Genomic DNA, 18,201 nt, shown 5'->3' on the forward strand with positions numbered 1-18,201 from the left:
ATTGCAGACTCGGTGCTTGGTACCATCTAGAGGACAAGAAGCTCACTGTCAGAATGTGGTTATTTGGGCTGGGATATTGCCCAGGAGCAGCCAGATGTCCCTGTGTGAACAGAGGGGCTGGACTGGTACATACCCCGAGGATGATGCTGTGCACCTCTCTTAGGTGCAGTCCCTGCACTTGTTTGGGACTTTTAAATACTCTCAAAGGAAATGATCCAGGTAAAACGTTCTTGTTAAGGGTTCTGAATCACAGCTGTTTCCAAAAAATGCATCTTAGTAACACAGCACAGAGAATTAAAGGTGGGTTTTTCCCCCAAATCTGGTTCCCATTTCACTGCCCATCTAGTTTATCTCCCTGCAGACTGCCTGGTTCTCATTTAGCACCAATGGTTCTTCACCTCAAAGCCACTGTGCCCCAGGAAGTCAAAACAAGTTCAAATACTGTGTGATGAACCAATTTTTCTGCATCCCTTCCCATCAGAGCAATCTGCCTGAGAGTGGCAGATTTGTTTGCTGCCCTTCAGCATCTTCTCAGAGCAAAGCCAGCAGTACCTGCCCTTCTCACATTGCCTTCACCCTGTGTCTCACTGTAGCCTCACAGCAGTGCAGATTTCCTCCAGGACCTTCCCAGCTCCAGGAGCATGGCCCAGCCACAGCATGCCCTCCTGGCCATCTGATGTCCCTGCACCCCCAAAGTCTGCTCCTCCCTTAGTCTCCTCTAATCTATATCTACTGTCCAGGAGTTCTCACCAAGGCTCTATCAGTGACCATGGATAGAAAAGGAACAAAGCTTGTGCCACTGCTTTGGTTTTGGTTGGGGCAGAGTTACTTTCCTTCACAGCAGCTGCTGTGGGGCTGGGTTTAGTTTTGTGCTGGAAACAGGGTTGAACACCCAGGGATGTCTGAGTTATCACTGAGCAGGGATTACACCCAGCCAGGACCTTTCCTGCTCCTCACCCTCACCAGTGAGGAGCTGGGGGCACAGCCAGGATCCCAGTGACCCCAGGGATATCCCAGAGCATGTGGCATCACCCTCAGCACATAAAGCTGGGGGAGAAGGAGGAAGGGAAGACATTCTGAGTTTGTCTTCCTAAGTCACTTTTACATGTCATGGAGCCCTGCCTTCCTGGAACACCTGCCTGCCATGGGAGGCAGTGGATGAATTCCCTGTTCAGCTTTGTTTGCTTGTGCAGCTTTGGCTTTATCTGTTCAGCTGTGTGGTATGCTTTGCCAGCTGGGGTTAAACCTCACTACCTGACTGTCAGGGGTTAAAGTGTCAAAGGCAGAGGCTGGAAAATCAGCAGGCCTCAAGCAGCAGTCCCAAGATAGGTTTTGTGTCTCCGTGGACTTTGCTGGTCATTGTCAACTGGAGACAACAACTGGGCACCATGGCTGGGAGCACTTTGAACTCTAATCCCCATGGCCGAGCAGTCACATTCTCCTGTCGGGATTTCCATCCTCTCCAAGGTCTTGGCACCACTACACAGGACTTGCAGGAGCCCCAGATACAACAGCAGAGCCAGCTGAATAGCTGGGACCCACTACTGCTTTCATCATGCCCAAGGGAGCTGACAGTCAAATGGAAGTGAATAATGCTTAAATTTTATCCTCATTTAAAGCACAGTGTCTGGATTCCTGTGTGAAATATCCTAACAAATTCCTCACATGGGCCCCACAATGGGGCTGGGCAGGACACCTATGGTTTTCTGTGGACATGGGAGAAGTCTGCCAGGGAACACAGTAATCTCAGCCTATTTACAGCACCCAGACATACCCAATGTACACAAAAACAGTCTGTACACTTGGTGGGAAGTTTTTCCAAATGTTTTTGTCATGTTATACAATTCCATGTCAGGGCACGAGCAGACACCTCATCCCACTGCAGCTGCTGCACAAGATCCCAGGCCAGCTGAGATGGTGCCCCTTGCACACACAGAATGGATGGAGGGGAGTTCCTGCAGCTGGAATATTCAAGTTATTAAAAAGCAAACACACCATGCCCAAAGTGGCAGAAATTTCAGTGCTGCCCCTCTAAGCTTTGTTGCCCGTGCCAGGGGCTGGTGAGAAGATGAAAGGGCTGGGAACAGGTCGACACTTTACAATGCTTTACTAAATCCCACTTTAAAAAAGCACCTTGGAAATACTCCTAAATCTAATGAAAATTCAAGTCTTCCTAAGGCAAGACGGTTCATTCCTCATACTTTTACCTGGGCTCCTTAGAAAAACGCTGAGTGGAAAGATCAGGAACACAAAGGGAACCAGTTAGGATCCTTTAAAAACGATCTCTAAGTCTGTATTGGTTCCAGTGGTGACTTGACAACACTATTTATTTCCGAAAATGTTCTCCTTTTCCTGACAAATGGTGCGCTTTTCCTTAGTGGGTGTGGTCCAGCGATGTCCTGTGTAACTTTGGAAATAGTTACAGTGCTAAGCGTGAGCATCTTTCCTAAACTTTCCCCCTCTCCGCCAGCCTCTCCCTCTGCCCTCATATGTTTCTCATCCCTTCTTGGCATCAGCTTTCAGCCTCCCTCCCCTTTTTAGCCTCTACTTTTCAGCCTTCCAACCTTTTTGGCATTAATTTTTTTTTTCTCAGCCTCTCCTATCCATCCTCCCACCCTTTCTCTATCTCTACTTTTCTTTACTTTTTTTGACCTCCAGCTTTCCCCGGCTCCTACTTCCAGCCACCAAGGCAAAAGGGCAGAGCCCGGTGTTATTTCCATCAAGTGCCATTCATTAACAGAACCGGCTGTGACAAGGCAACAGAAAGAAAGAACCCTCAGTCTCAGGATTTTTGCATGAAAATGTGCTCTTGATTAGTGGGTGGTGGTAATTGAGTGGCAATTGTATGCAGGAAAGTGCTAAGAGGGGGGACTAGGGCTACTTGTCTTGATTGATTGATTTCGCCATGAAATTTAAAGCTGTTAATGTGCTGCTTAAAACTTCCTGGAAAATTCATTCTCAGCTTGTGACAAAGGTATTTCTGATTAATTGCACCTCCTTCGAATCAGGTAAGTAAAAAAAAAAAAAAAAATTTGGCTGTTTGCGTGTTTTCAGGTTCTCCTAAGTTGGACTGTAATTTAATTCACGATTTACAGACCTTGATGGAACACAGCACCTCAGGCTATGAACTTGTCCTTCCTGCTTGTCCAGGCCAGCTTGTGCTTGTGTACTGTAAACCACAGGAAAATGAAATAAAATCCTTTAGATTGAAAGTAAATAATTCAATTTATTGCATTTCGCTTTCAGAATGAGGCACACCAGCTGCAATGAGGTGCTTTAATTCTGAATAAGGGCATCCACGCAAGAGCTGAGACACTCCTATGCACTTTGAGATCTGTGATTTTCCTGAGCATCCTTTGACAGAAAACCTTGACTCCCAAGCCAGTGTGAGTTTGGTTTTCAAGGGATGCAACCACATCTGTCCTTTCATCCCAAGAACCAGATAAACTCACTCTTCAAAGCCGCTCCTCCTTGTCGCTGCGTGGAAAGTTAACTGCTCCGAGACAAGCTGTGGCTGAGGAACCTCCTGAGCGAGCTTTTGGCTTTGTTTAACTTAGACTTTGCTGCATTAACAGCTTCTCCTTAAGCAAATCCCTGAGGTTATCCAAGAGCTTTGTGAGTCGTTAGTGGAGGTGGACTTTTGTCCTCAGGAACAAAGCGCTGGCTAATCTACAAAGGCACGGTGGAGGCTGAAATACTGAGGGAAGCTGGTGGGTGTGAAAACACACCTGGCCACCAGCTCAGAACGGGCAAAAAAAAAAAAAAATTATTTTACACATAATAGGTTGCCAGTTCCTGATTTTAGAATTAAGGATTTAATTCTTTTTTTTTTGGTCAGGTTTTTCACTCCTCCAAATGGCATCTCTGTGATGCCAGGAAGAACCTGATAGGAAGCCACTTCCAAAGTCCTGTGCAAGCAAGCCCAGACAGGCATCATTTGCATGTTTAAATATACCCTCTGCTGCCTTCAGCCTCAGCATCCCAGTGCCTGGCTCACAAATAAACTGAGGGGAGCCTGGGATGTTGGGGCACAGAAAACTCTCATTCTGTATTCAAAAACAGGGGAGAGAAAATGAAATTTAAAACAAGAGTGAAGCAAATACTTCATAGCCAGACCAAAGTCCAGGAGTCAGTCAGCTGCAATGATGTGGATTTGGGGCAAGAATGTGTCTGCTGGAAATTTGGGAGGTATCCACAAATCCCATCACTTGAACCATCAGTAGCCACTCACCAGTGAAGTTTTCTTCACTGCTAAGATTAATTTTGTTTGTTAAGAAGAGCAACAAATTAGAAGGGTTGCATTCTTTCTTCCTCATTCCCTGGATTTGTTGTCTGTCACAGCATCTCAAAACTGCTACAGCTGCACCAGAGAATAATCAAAATCACCAGTATTAATATTCCAGTTCCATCAATGCAAAGCATGGGAATTGATACCTATTTTAATGCAGAGGAATTCCGAATTTAATGATTCTGTATGAAGTGTTATAGAAAACTTCCTCAAAGCCTGGCTCTGTAGTCATTAATTGACGGGTCTTTGGGAATAATGACAGCAGCATTTGGGGCCAGGAGACTTTTAAAAAAATAAAGAAAACATGGCCAGCCTCACCCCTCCTTGATTGTGGATGATTTCTTCTGGCTGAATTCTCAAGGACTTGAAGCAAATCAATGTCAAATTCACTGCAGAAGTTCCTTGTCTCTCAGAAATTCAGATAAGGTGAGTAGGAATTACACAATTTCATGAACATTCTGAAGAAGCTGTCTCTGGCTTGTTGGTTTTTGTTTGTTTTTTGTGTTTTTGGGTTTTTTTTGTCTATTTTTATATGTGTGTAGATCTTCCTTCTTCACTTTGTGGGGAAAATAACAAGCACAGACAGAGAGAAGAGTCACTGGACTGGTGTCATCATTACCCTGGACTTGCTGGTTGCTGTGTCTGACAGAAACAAAAATGTGAGCAATTATCAATTCCTGCATTTTCTGTGATGAACCACAGGGCCTTTTATTTTGAAGGGGTTTATAATAATGTATACAAGCTAAAATTTGAGCATCATTTCCTCCAAAGTAGTGAAAGGAAATTTGAGATAAGTCTTAGAAAAAGGACAGGACTATATTGGCTTATTAACAACCAGAGACTGGATCAGAAATTTAGAATGAGAATAAACCACTATAAAAATCACACTGGTGGGATTTTTAGGGGGGTCTTGTGCAGGGCCAGGAGTCAGGACTTTGTGATTCCCTCCTAGCCCAGGATATTCTCTGATTCTGTGATATCCAGGTTTAAAGGTTAACAATTCAGGTTTAAAGGTTAAAAACCGTTAAGCACAATGTTTAATATCACTAAAGATAAATTAATGTGCATAATGGAGTCACAAAATAATTCATAGAAGATTGATTTGTTATTATAGTTACATATATAATTATATATAAGACAGATATACACATATATATGCATCTATATACATGTATCAATATATCGTTTGGCATGGAATTGGGTACAATATCCCGACTATAAACATAAAACCCCCTCATGAATTAATCAGCGTGTTAAAATAGCCCCACGCGGCTCGCAGCCCGGATCCCAAATGCAAACACCCCTTGAAGGGCAGGGCCGGGTGCGGGCACGGCGGTGCCGCAGTGGGCCCGCTGCCACCCGCTGCCACCCGGTGTAACGGTACCGCCTCACACGCGGCCCGCCGGGTGACGCCAGCTCCGCGCAGCGCCGCGCAGGGCGCCGCGGGACGGAGGCGGCGGGCGCGGGCACGGCGCCATGCTGAGGTAACGGGCGCTGCGGCGGCGGGGGGCCCCGCGGGCGGCGGGGGCGGCGGTGAGAGGCGGGCGGGGGCGCGGGCGCGGCGCCGGGAGGCGGCAGTGGGGCCATCGCCCCCTCAGTCCCCTCAGCGCGGTGGGCGCCATCATGGCCGCCGGGGGGCGGCTGCTCGCGCCGCGGCCACGTGGGGCAGGGCCGGCCGCGCGCACCGCTGGCCCCCCCCTCTGGCCAATCGTAGCCCAGGCCGCCGCACAGCGACCAATCGCAGGTCGGCTCGTGTCCCACGCCCCGCCCCCATCGGGGCCGCGCGCACCTCCCTCCGCCCTCATGGCGAAGGGGGTGCGCCAAGCCACGCCCACCAGTGCCGCTCCTGTGAGCGGGACCCCGCCCCTGCGGCGGCACAGCCAATGGGAAGTGATTGGGGCGTGTCCTCGGGGCGGAGAGGTTATAAAGGGTCGACGCGGCAGGCGGGAAGGGGTAAGATGGCGGCGTAGAGGGGACTGGTGTGACCTGCACCCACTGTGCCGCGTCCTCGCAGGAGGCGGGCGGGTTCCCGCGCGGCAGCCGCGGCCGCTGCGTGGCGGAGCGACGAGGAGGAGGAGAAAAAGGGCGCCGCTGCCGCAGCCGCCGCCATGCCCAACATCAAGATCTTCAGCGGGAGCTCGCACCAGGACTTGTCCCAGAAGATCGCCGACCGCCTGGGCCTGGAGCTGGGCAAGGTGGTCACCAAGAAGTTCAGCAACCAGGAGACATGGTGAGGTGGGGCGGGGCGCGGCCGCACTACAGCTCCCGGCAGGCCGCGCGGCGCTGCGATGCTGGGTACCGCGCGGCCTCCGCGCGGGGGGCGATGGGGGTTGTAGTTCGGGGGGCGTGCGGTCGGGCCCGGCTCGCTCCGGGACATCCCCTGTGCGCTCCCGCCGGGCCGCCGCTGCCCCGGAACCCTGGGGTGCATCGGCCGCGTCTCCCCGGGCAGAGGCGGCTCTCGGTGCGGGCCGCGGTTCGCCCCGGAGCCATGTGCGGCCCGGGCCGTGCCTCACGGCGCCGGCCCCGCGCGGGTTCCGCCGCCGCGGTGGGGCTGCCCCCGCAGCCGGGCCCGCGGGGCTCCTGGGCCTGGAGGATCTGTGTGACCTGGCCGCTGGGGCAAGTGCTGGAGCAGTGGAATTCGCCACCCGGACCTTGCCCCCTCCACCCCAATGCCGCGAGCTGATGGGACGGCACCTCTTGAAGTTACACTAACACTGATTGGGCTGTTTCATGCTTAAATCTAAACCCTGATGACTTGAGGTTCGATAATTTTGTGTTTAGCGTGTAGCTGGTACCTTTAAACTTCTCTGAGGGGTTTCGGAGTCTTAGAAAGTATTGATAGAATTCTCATGGAAAGAGAAGAGGTTCACACCTCCGTGCATCCCACGGTGCATTTGTAGTCAGGCAAATGTTTCCCTCAAGCTTTGAAGCCTAACATTCGCCTTGTTTTAATTATCTATGCTTTAAAAAAATCTTGATGCCATCCTACGTAAAGTTAAAAAGGAGGCTTAAAGTTGTTCAGAGCTTTTTAAGCTTGCTTTAGAGAATACACTAACCGTGTATACACCAGAGTATAATACGAAGAGCCTTGGTTGCTCCAACCCCCTCCTTCTGGAAACAGTATTTTTTTTCCCACAAAAGTCCAGGAAGTACATGCAATGTACAATATTATGTTTCTCTTGCATGGGTATTGATTGTAAAACCTCAGAGGTAGTACAAAGAGTTGTAGAGGAGTTATAAAAGGCTCTGTTTGATTTACAGCCCTTGCACTGTTCTCATTGTTCTCTTATCCATCTAGTTGGCTGGCCAGCAGGTAATGTGGCTTGAAGACTTAATTTACCCCAATAAACTGACAGCATGCACTTCACCAAAAGAGCAAGACACTTATAACACAATAATAGACATTTTTGTACCATAAATACCTTAAATCGCCCTGATGTTGGAGTGTCTGATTATCAGCACTTAGATGATAATCTTCCCCAGCAGAGAGTTCTCATTGACTGAAACTCTCCATGAGAGATGGATGCATCCTGTAAGTCAGTGGGCATTAAAGATGACAGCAGCTTACTGATGGATATTGAGCAGTAAGGCTATAAATAGATAACAGTCATAAAAAAAATTTGAAGAAGAGATCAGAAAGGTCAGAGAAGGAAATATTAGAATTAGAACTCTACCCTGAGGGGCTCTGTGAGTGAAGTGGTTTCTTTCCCACTCTTTCTGGTGCAGGTGTCTCCATATGTGCACTGGAGCTGGCATTTTGCTGCTGGCAAACAGAACCTTTGGCTTGTATTCAGACCCTTCATCAGCAGGGATTAGTGTGCACTGCATCCAGGAGAAAATTAACCCCAAAAGCCTTTCCAGGGTGAAATGCTGGAGCCACTGAATGGCTGTTCTGACTTTCAGTCTGATAATTGGCTGCAGTGTTGCTTTGGTAGCAGTTTGACCTCACTCTGTCTGGTGGCTGGCCATGGTCCTTGCTCCTGTGTGCACTGCTGCTTTTAGAGGTGGCTGTGCTGGTGATTCCAGGGGAACAAGGCCTGCTCTGGGATGTTTACATGCTCAGCTTGTGTTGAGATCAAGAGTACAGGCTGAGTGCTTTTAGCTTACTGACTGGACCATTACATCTGATCAGTGAGCGCTGTAAAATAGCCACTGAGCAAATAAACAGCAGTGTTCCTGCTCAACAGCCTTGATTATACGGCACTGTCACCCACAGACCCTTGGGAATGCAGTGCTTTGGTTGCTGTGCAGGCACAGGTAATGGCTGTGCTTTAATTTGTGTTTAGCTACAACTCTCTTCTCATCTGTTCACAGCGTGGAAATAGGCGAGAGTGTTCGTGGGGAGGATGTCTACATTGTGCAGAGTGGCTGTGGGGAAATCAATGACAATCTGATGGAGCTCCTCATCATGATAAATGCCTGTAAGATTGCCTCAGCCAGCAGAGTCACAGCTGTCATCCCCTGCTTCCCTTACGCCCGGCAGGACAAAAAGGACAAGGTAAGGGATGTGCTAAAGGTTTCTGCAGGGAAGTTGAATGCACATCTTGAAACTCCTGACTGCAGGAGAGGATTTAAATGAAATTTTGTTGCCTCCTTTGAATATCCAACCTGTCTTCATTTCATTAAACTTCAGGACATTGGACTGCAAAATGATCTTTTCATGAAGATCTAGTTCTTCTTGAAAATACACTAAAATCTTATCACTAGCTGATGAAAAGATGCAATGTTAATGAGTGCTCCTTTTAGTAACTGCTTGTGAATCACTGCCTGGAAGCAGAAGGCTGACATCTTGATGAAGGAGTTGAACTTGTCTTATACTGTCTCTTTTTTTCCTGTACCAGAGTCGAGCTCCAATCTCTGCCAAGTTGGTTGCAAACATGCTGTCTGTGGCAGGTGCAGATCATATAATCACCATGGACCTGCATGCATCTCAGATTCAGGTAGGAGCAAAAATCAGGAAAGGACTTAACCAGTTCCATCTGAGCCTCTTGGCTGCTTTGGAGGCTGTCCAGGCATCTGCTTTTTTGAGATACAGCAATGATCATGACTTGGAAATTTGGGGCTGGATGGTGGGTGTATAACAGGTTAACCTGTAAATGAAAGTATAGTTGTTCTTTGTCAGACTGAGTGGATTGAGTTTTGTGGAAATGAACTAGTAAATGATCACTGCAGCTTTGTTGCCACACAGTGATACTGTTTATTCTTCACTAGACCTTGGAGGAATGTGAGATGGAGAGTGTCCTTAAATTCTGAGCAGAGCTTTCTGATACTTAGTGTGCTGTGTTGGAGAAGTGAGCAGTTTGTTCTGCCCTCAGGTGTCCTGGCACAGCTTCATCTGTGGGTTTAGTTGACCAGGACAGTGATCTGATAGCTTGCCTCTGGCAAGGTGGACAATCCAACTTGTATCCATTCAGTGCCACCCTCCCACACAAGCTGGTCTTTTTTCTCTCCCAAGCTGGTAGTGAATTGAAAATCATTCATAGGCTTTGTTGGCTTATGAACAAAATATCTCACAGAGCAACTGAAGTCTTGACCTGTGCTGTGTAAGAAACTGGCAAGAATATTTGCCAGGGTAAGGAGGGGCTGCAAGCTCAATTTGATTTTGGTTCTCTCCAACTTGAGCAAGTGCTCAAGACCAAGAAACCAACTCAGTGCAACTGAGAGGGGTGTGGCAGAGGGAAGGATGTCTGTTGTATTGCTGCAAAGGGTAAGGTACCTACTGCCTGCTGATGTAAGTGGGCTAACTGTTGCTTTAACAGCTGGAAGTGCAGTCATTCACTCTTCAGTATGATTTTTCCAGAAATACTGTCTCAGATGAAAAAATGCTGTGGGGGCAGAGCTGAGAAGGCTCACAGAAAGAGCATGAGATAACTGAGCCCAGGGGTGTCCCCCTCTTCCTTAAGGGCTTGGAATTGGTGTGCTATAGGACTGACCTTGCACCAGCAGCAGGGATGAGATTTAATGGGATCATTTGTGCATATTTGCTTCCAGCATCTGGCTGGTTTCAGCCTGGTTCTTGTAGCTGCTGTGTTGCTGAGCACAGAGGGAATGATGGTGAGAAGGGTCTGTTGCCTCTGTACCTTGAAGCATTCCTCAGGAGTAGCTGCCCCTCACTCTCCTGCCTGTTACTGCAGGATTAACTTTTGGCATTTAGTGACATGTGAGATTTGGAGAATTCTGCAGGGTCACTGTAAATTCATGGAACCAGCTGCATTAGTTCAAAGACAGATGTTACTCAAGCCTGTTTTGTAGATGTAACCAGTTTGGGTAATGAGCTTTAAAGACTGACTGTAAACAGGCAGCCAGCTGCTCTGGAAATGAGTGCATTTGCTGCAGCCTATCTGCAGCCCCCAGGACAGAACTAGTTTGATTTTGTGGAGGTGTTAGATGTAAAGTGTTATTTATGCTGCTGAACTATTTCTGGCTCTGAAGACTTTCTTACATTACTATCCTGTGTATCCCAAAGACTACTGTCCTTACATCAAGGGAAGTAAAAAGGAAAGCTGAAAGCTGTGGAAAGGTGATGACTGAATGCCTGATGATACAGAAGGCTTCTTACAACTGTTTCTGGAATGGGACTTTCAGCTACATCTATTCTTGTTGTCTTCCCTGCAGGGTTTTTTTGATATCCCTGTTGATAATTTATATGCTGAGCCTGCTGTACTGAAATGGATCAAAGAGAATATTCCAGAGTGGAAGAACTGCACCATTGTTTCACCAGATGCTGGTGGAGCCAAGAGGTGAGCTGTCAGACAGGTATCTTGAGATGCTGCTTCTGTGTCTGCTTCAATTCCTAAGAATACTTGTGACTCTATTTTTAAAACATGTTCCTTCTGTCAGTCTGCCTTTTCTCAGACAGTCTAGGACAGCTGGTGAAGAGTGGTCAGATATTCTTCCTAGGGAGTGTTTAGAAGGTTTCTTGGGCTACATGGAGGATTAAATAGCTTCTAGAATCACAGCTGCATAGGTAGGAATTGCACAACAGCTACATCCCTTGGACTAAACCAATTTGTACAAGGGTATTTATGCCAATTGAAGAGGAAATAGTGTAGCTTACATCCCTATGCCAAGGCAAGCCTACTGCTGATGTTTAATAATACATTTTTATCCAGGCTGCTTTATTTGCAGAATTAGTCTGTTGAGGGATTTTCTTACTTTATTACCCTGCATTTGAATATCTAGCTGTGATTTAGGCCTGCTGCCACTCTTCATCTTCCCTGAGAACGAGGAAGATAGATGGTTCCTTTCCAAAAAGCAGCAGCATATGCTATAGCACATTTCTGTTTTTTTGGCAATCTCCAGTCTCCCTGCAGACAAACATGCCAGTTTGTGGGCAGCTCATAATGTTCTCAGGTGCTTTTTAGGAGAAACTAGGCTGTTCCTTGATGCTTCTGTCTGAGGGCTACATATGAACAGTAGAGGGACACAGATGTATTCTTCAATCCAGGGCTGTCACACCAAAATGTTGGTTTGTGCTGATCTGATTCACGTGCCTCAGAATATTTTCAGTGATGTGTTACAGACAGCCAAGAGACACTGACACTGTAGGTCAGTCACTGGATGTCTTGTAGCTCTGATGTGGTCCATGGATTGGGAAAGACCTTCTGTATATTCAGCTATTTCTGTAGCTTGTTGCATAACTCAGTATATGAAGTGCCAAACCAGCCAGATGTAATCTGACTCATGAAAAAAATCTGCTCAAAAGCCTCTTATACTGAAACCTGTCGATCTTGACTGGTGCAGTATTTTAAGGAGATAACCAAAGCCAAATACTTCAATTTAGTTTAGCAATCTGTGTAGGACTGCTAGGGTGATAAGTCTGATCTAGTGGGGCTAAGAGTCTACTTACCTCAAGTGTAGAGTTTCTGGGGGCATGTGTGCTTTACTCCTTCCACTCTTGATGGTTTTAAACTGTTATCAGTACCAATATATGAAGTTAAGGTCCCTCTAGTGAGGTTGTTCTGCAGCCACTTTAATGGAAATAAATGTGAGGTGGTGTATTTGAATTTCCTGGATGTGCAATAGTGCCACAATCTGTGCCAGTGCTTGAGTGCTAATAAGAGTGACAGTAGAGCCCTGTCATAGCACAGCTTAAGCCTTTCCAGTGTAGTGTTACAAAGATGACAACTTTCCAAGTGTTTGGATCACTTCAATTTTGCTGACCTTGCCGGTTAAGGTTTGTTTTCAGCTTAAATGCAAATTAGTTTACAGTGGTCATGATGAAAGATGAGATCACTTTGCTGTCACTGAGCGAGATTAGATCAGAGGTTGCAGTTTAGCTGCTTGAAGGGAAACCAAAGTGGCTGAGTGCCTTCTGTTAATTGCCTGGGAGCAGTAGCAGATGTGGTGACAGCTCCTCTTAGTGTTTGATACTGAAAGCTTTGATTGAAGCTGCTGTGTGGAGCTAAGCGTTGTCTGGGACCTGTCTCTCCCCAGAGTGACCTCCATTGCAGACCGGTTGAACGTGGACTTTGCCCTCATTCACAAGGAGCGCAAGAAGGCCAACGAGGTGGATCGCATGGTGCTGGTGGGGGACGTCAAGGACAGAGTGGCCATCCTGGTGGATGACATGGCAGACACGTGTGGCACCATCTGCCACGCTGCAGACAAGTGAGTGGGGCTGCCTGCTGCCTTCCTAACCCAGGAGCCTGCTCCTAGTGAGCACTGTGTAATGGCTTCAGCAGATTTATTTGCATGACAAGTTTCACAAGCTCTCATTGCAGTTTCTTGATTATTCGTGTCATACATAATAAGGAGGAAAACTCAGTTCTCACAGTGGGTGGGAATAAGTAGAAGACCATAGTGTCTATTTTTTTTCCCCTGTGTCCATCAGTGACCATACCAGGTAGAATTAAGTATTGTCTGGTCCATCAGCTGATTTTGTATTAGAAATAAGCTTTTCAAACTTTGATATCATTCATGCCTTTTACACTAGAAACACCAACATATGCGAGACTGTTAACTGTTAAATACAGTATTAAATATTAGCACAGTATTTCATACTGTATTAAATACAGTATTAAAGTATTAACACAGTATTAAATATCTGCTGCCTTGTGTAAGCAAAAATTACAGAAGGTGATTTGTATGATCTGTTCCAAATATTCCAGAGCTAAGAACAATGGGGTTTTTTCAGTGTGTGCTTTGCCTGTGGTGGATTTCATAGTACTCATAAAACTTTTTTTTTTTTCCCAAGTCAATAGAGAGGGGAATCAAAGGTACCCTGTTCCCTTAGCACATGGTGCTGTCTCCTATCATGCTTACCATGTGCTCTGCATAATATCAGCTTAATACTTGCTGAGAATTAATCATCCTTCTCCTTTACCCCCCTTGCAGGCTTGTGTCAGCTGGAGCCACCAAAGTTTATGCCATCTTAACTCATGGGATCTTTTCTGGGCCAGCAATTTCTCGGATCAACAATGCCTGTTTTGAGGCAGTTGTAGTTACAAACACAATACCCCAGGAGGACAAGATGAAGCAGTGCCCTAAAATCCAGGTGAACATCTATTTTCTGTCACTCCTTTTCTGTTCACCTTTTGGAGGTGAAAACCCCACAATACTGTGTAGTGCTGACAGTGTTGGTACTGCCATCAGTGTTGTCTAGTTCTCTTGGCTCTGTTGCTGTGGGGTAACAGACATGCCACACTGATAGAAAGGAGCTTCTGTTCTAGCTCATCTCAAATAGTTCATTAAAGGATCTTTTTTTCAGGGCTTGTTTACCTAGATCAGGTGTCTGATTTAATGGGGCCATGATGTAGGCAAGTACTTGGATGTGTGCCCTTTGGAGGAGTGATGTGCTGATGATGTGCAATGGTGAAACAGAGGTAGACAGGAACTTCTGATGTTGGTGCTGACAGCTTTGTTGTGTATCTGTCACTTTATACCCAGCCTTTTCCATCCATATGAAAACTAAAAGCTGATAATGAGCCCCAGGATTTGCTGTTCAGCCAGTTCTCAATCCACTCATCCAGTGTACACTTGTTGAGTTTGCCTGTGAGGATTTCATGACAGACAGTGTCAGAATGAAGTGCTCCATCCCCTTTCCAGGGATGCATGTGAGGCTGATTTACAGCAATTCCTGGGTTGTCTTTGCTTTCTTCCAGTCCTCAAGCACCTCTGTTGAGCTCCAGGACTTTTCAAAGCTGATCATGAGTGCCTGGCTGTGATGTCTGCCAGCTCTCTCAGTACTCATGAATGTGTCCCATCAGGGCCCATGGACTTGTGGATATCAAGTCTGTCCAAGTGTCCTCTAACCCAGTCCTCCCTAAGGAAAGTCTTCCTTCCAACATTCCCTTACCCTGGTCTCCAGCTTGTCAAAGACTGATGCAGAAAAGGTGCTCAGTAACTGCCTTTTCTGCATCCTCTGTTACCAGGGTCCTCCTTCCCTTTAGTAACAGGCTCACATTATTCTTAGGTTTTTCCAAATACGTCAATGACAAAAGGGAAACATTCTTGTTGTCTCTGAGGTCGTTTGCCAGATTTAATTCCCGATGGGCCTTGGCTTTACTGCACCATTATCTAGGACACAAGCATTTGGAGAATATTTACCAATACTGTGGTGTAAGTGTAGAAGCTTCCCCACTAGTGGGCTGCTGGTGAAAGAGAAGCTGAACTGGTTGAAGTTGCAGTCAATTTTAAGCTGCTTTTGGAAATATGTTGTAAGCTGATTGCAAGCTGCTGTTGGGTTGCATTTCTTTCACCATGAACTTCTGAATGATACTCCTGCAACATCTAAAGCATTTCTGGTGCTTCACCTTGTTTCCGTGCTCCACACTGCAGCTGGTATAGGCAAAATATTAAACTGGCAACCTCTGTGTAGTAGCTGTAGCCAGATTGCAGTGGAGCAGTTTTTCAGGCTCTCCTTTAATACCTCACATTTACACACTGATGTCTGATGTTGAGGAACACAGAGCTAAAGGATTTGTCACAAGTCTCAGGCTTTACTCTGCAGCTTGTTGATTTTTTTCTTCCCTTCAGAAACAAACTATCCAGCAGATAAAAGATATTAAATATGGTTTTCACTTGATTTCTTAAATGCACCATGAATATGGTGATTCCTACTAGACTAAATATACTGAAATGCTTTAGCTCTGGGGATTCAGAGCTGGAATTTGGCTGAGACTCAACTTTTCTTTCTGGTACCTGCCTGACCCCACCAGATGGAGCCAGCACAGCGCCTGGGAGCTGAGCTGCAGCACAGCAGCTTTATCTCTCAGACTGCTGGCAGCAGTAGTAAAGCCTCTTGGCTCAGGGGAGGTGATTTCATCTTGATTTAGACTGCCTAACTTCTCTGCACAAAGTGAATAAGAGAGTCCTGTGGTAAACAGACTGAGCCTAGGGAATCTGAGCAAAGCAAGGCAACAGTAGACTGTAACTCTGACAGACCAACTAGAATATTTGTAGTAGGGTATCTTCAGGCTTGTATGTAATTAAATCCTAATCCTGTGTATAAGTAATTTGTCTGCATCTGGCATGTTATAGATGTGGGTGATGAGTTTATTCTTTAGGCTCTCCCTGACTTCCCAGCTGTTCTTTTAGGCTTGTGCCTTTTTCCAGTGGTGCTGATGCATCTTTCTTCCCTTCCAGGTGATCGACATCTCAATGATCCTTGCGGAGGCCATCAGGAGGACTCATAATGGGGAATCTGTTTCCTACCTATTCAGCCATGTCCCTTTATAACAACAGTTGTCAGCTGCTGCTTGTATGGCTTTTTTTTTAAAAACCAAAAGTTGTTCAGCTTGTTGTAAAGTTCAGTAGAAGACTCTGCTTGTTCCAGTGCAGTTCTCCACAGCTCCTGCTTAAGTCAGGCTTACTGGCTCTGTTCCCAACACTGGGAGGCTGGAGGGGGAAAGCTCATCTCTGTAACAGCCAACTCCACCAGCATCCCTGTGCATGGAGCTGATCAGTAGCACTGACTCAATTCTGTAGGTCTGTGGAGAGCAGGACTGACACATGGCTAATTGCCACAATTATTTTGGGGGGGGGAGGGAGAGGGTTTGTCTGTGGGCAGGGTTAGATGATCTGGCATGCACACCCTAAATTGTTTGGGAAGTAGAGCTCCCTAGGACATGTTGATCTGGATCTACAACAAGAGCCCAAGAGACTGCTGGCTGTCTTACCACTCTGTAGCTGACAGAGCCCTTGTAGAGTGCTGGGGAAGGCTTGTGTCTTGGCCAAGCTTGACCCTTGGTGAAGCCCTGGGAGACACCTAGGAGGTGGTTCTGCTACAGCTTCCTCCCATGAAAGGAGATCAGTGTAGCTTGCAAACTTGAATTCCTCTTACTTGTTGATGAAATTAAATGCCCTTTAGTGCGCTACACAGCACAGTCGGGGTGAGAGCAGAGTCTGTGCAGTGCAGTGTTAGCTTAGTGGGGAAGGTGCATCCTGCACAAGAGAACTTGTGGTTGTGTGCTTTGGTTTCTAGTGCAGGCTGAAACCAGCTTCTCAATTTCACAGCTTACTGTTAGCCTTGCTAGCTAACTAGAGGACTACTGTCATGTACTGCAGCTGCACCTTGACCTGCTGCGCAACCCCCTGACCCTTTTTTTACCAGTACAGTGGTAAACAGAGCCTCTTTAACAGCAGCAGGGTTGTTGCATCTAGCAAGTGCCTGCTCAGACACTGGGGTGGCCTGAAACACAACAGCTTTGTGTCCAGCTGGCTCAGCCTCTCGTTCATTGCCTATTACAGTCCTGTTATCCTGGAAGTTACTGACACATTGTCCTGCTCACTGTCTGCCTTTCCTTGAAAGCATTGCTTCTTGCAAAATACCTTAAGCCAAGGAGCACTGCAGGTTACAGAACAAAAAAACCTGAAAGAACCCTTGGAGTGAGTCCAGTGCTTCTCAAGAGTGTTCATGGCAATGGGTTGAAGAGGCTGGTGATACATAATACAGGGAAAATTGCAGATTTAACACCAACCTGACAGGCCACAAAGTGCCTGAAAGAAAAATACCAAAAGTAGAGCTGGCTGAGGCTCTTGGATATAGTAAGTATCATCTGAAACTTGAATACTTAGAAAATGTACCAGACAATCGTAAGGTAAACTGCTAAGTCTCTCTTGAACTCTTACGGTTTATAGACCAAACTGTTTTATTTTGATTTTGTTTTGGGTTTTTGTTTTGCTGTTTGTTTTTTGGTTGTTTTTTTTTTTTTTTTTTTTTTAAGAAGCACTCCTCTTTTATTTGTTTTTGAGCTGGAGGAAGGGAAAAAGGGAAAAGAAGGAACTTGAAATTACTTTCTAGAGTAACCAGCATGGCTTTGAGAGGCTGGGGGCTGAGGTATAAGTGGAACTAACTGGAAGACGTGGTTAAAATCTAGGGAAGTACTTCTTTAGTTGTGCCTTTTACTGAAGACTTCTCTCCCTTCCTAAACTCCTGTCCTGTGGCAACTTTAACACTTCTATTAGTGTAGAGCTTTTCTTTTTGTATAAGAATTGGTGTTTGTCTGGAAACCGTGCATCTCTTGCTTCTTTGCTTTGCATTCTGCACTGAGCTCTCCTGAGTCTGTGATCCCACCTCCTGTATGGGAGCCCCTGCTGCCATCCTGCTGCTGCTCTGAGAGCCAAAAGCCAGGAAATCAGAGCAACGCTGGGAGGAATTTCAGCAGCATTTGTGTTTAAAGTTAAGACCTGATGAAGGAATTAAACTTTTATTTAAAAACCACGGCCTCTGCCTGTAAGTGCTTCTAAATATCTTAAGTGCCATGAATCTTCTGAGTTGGATCATTTTAAGGGCAGGCCAGCTCTGAGGTTCAGCTTGGCTCTGCTTATATTGCATGGAAGGAAAAGCATGAGAACAAGCACTGAGCAATTGCTTTTGTCCACATTTGATTTCCTGGGCTTAATTGTTAGAGGTGGTAGTGCAGCTTCTCTACTGTTCAATTATGTATCTGAGCAGATTTGTTCACATAATG

The 18,201-nt window shown here is 46.4% G+C and overlaps 1 protein-coding gene across 1 annotated transcript; it reads left to right on the forward strand.

Moving 5' to 3' along the window:
- The first annotated feature begins 6,130 nt into the window (after window positions 1-6,130).
- Window positions 6,131-17,951, forward strand: PRPS1 (phosphoribosyl pyrophosphate synthetase 1). The gene is made up of 7 exons (XM_056491395.1): window positions 6,131-6,518; window positions 8,603-8,786; window positions 9,130-9,228; window positions 10,904-11,028; window positions 12,725-12,898; window positions 13,625-13,784; window positions 15,875-17,951. Exons 1-7 carry the CDS (start codon window positions 6,397-6,399, stop codon window positions 15,965-15,967), a joined length of 957 nt encoding a protein of 318 aa, XP_056347370.1. The 5' UTR covers window positions 6,131-6,396; the 3' UTR covers window positions 15,968-17,951.
- The last annotated feature ends 250 nt before the right edge of the window (window positions 17,952-18,201 follow it).

The sequence above is a fragment of the Oenanthe melanoleuca genome, chromosome 4A (genome assembly GCF_029582105.1).
Source record: "Oenanthe melanoleuca isolate GR-GAL-2019-014 chromosome 4A, OMel1.0, whole genome shotgun sequence".
NCBI classification, from domain to species: Eukaryota; Metazoa; Chordata; class Aves; order Passeriformes; family Muscicapidae; genus Oenanthe; species Oenanthe melanoleuca.

What these genes read in the sequence shown, in the direction of transcription:
- PRPS1 (XM_056491395.1), top strand. Translation starts at nt 6,397, where the DNA reads ATGCCCAACATCAAGATCTTCAGCGGGAGCTCGCACCAGGACTTGTCC. An exon ending in GGCAGGACAAAAAGGACAAG is followed by an intron (nt 8,787 to 9,129) that starts GTAAGGGATGTG and finishes TTCCTGTACCAG; the next exon opens with AGTCGAGCTCCAATCTCTGC. An exon ending in TGCATGCATCTCAGATTCAG is followed by an intron (nt 9,229 to 10,903) that starts GTAGGAGCAAAA and finishes TCTTCCCTGCAG; the next exon opens with GGTTTTTTTGATATCCCTGT.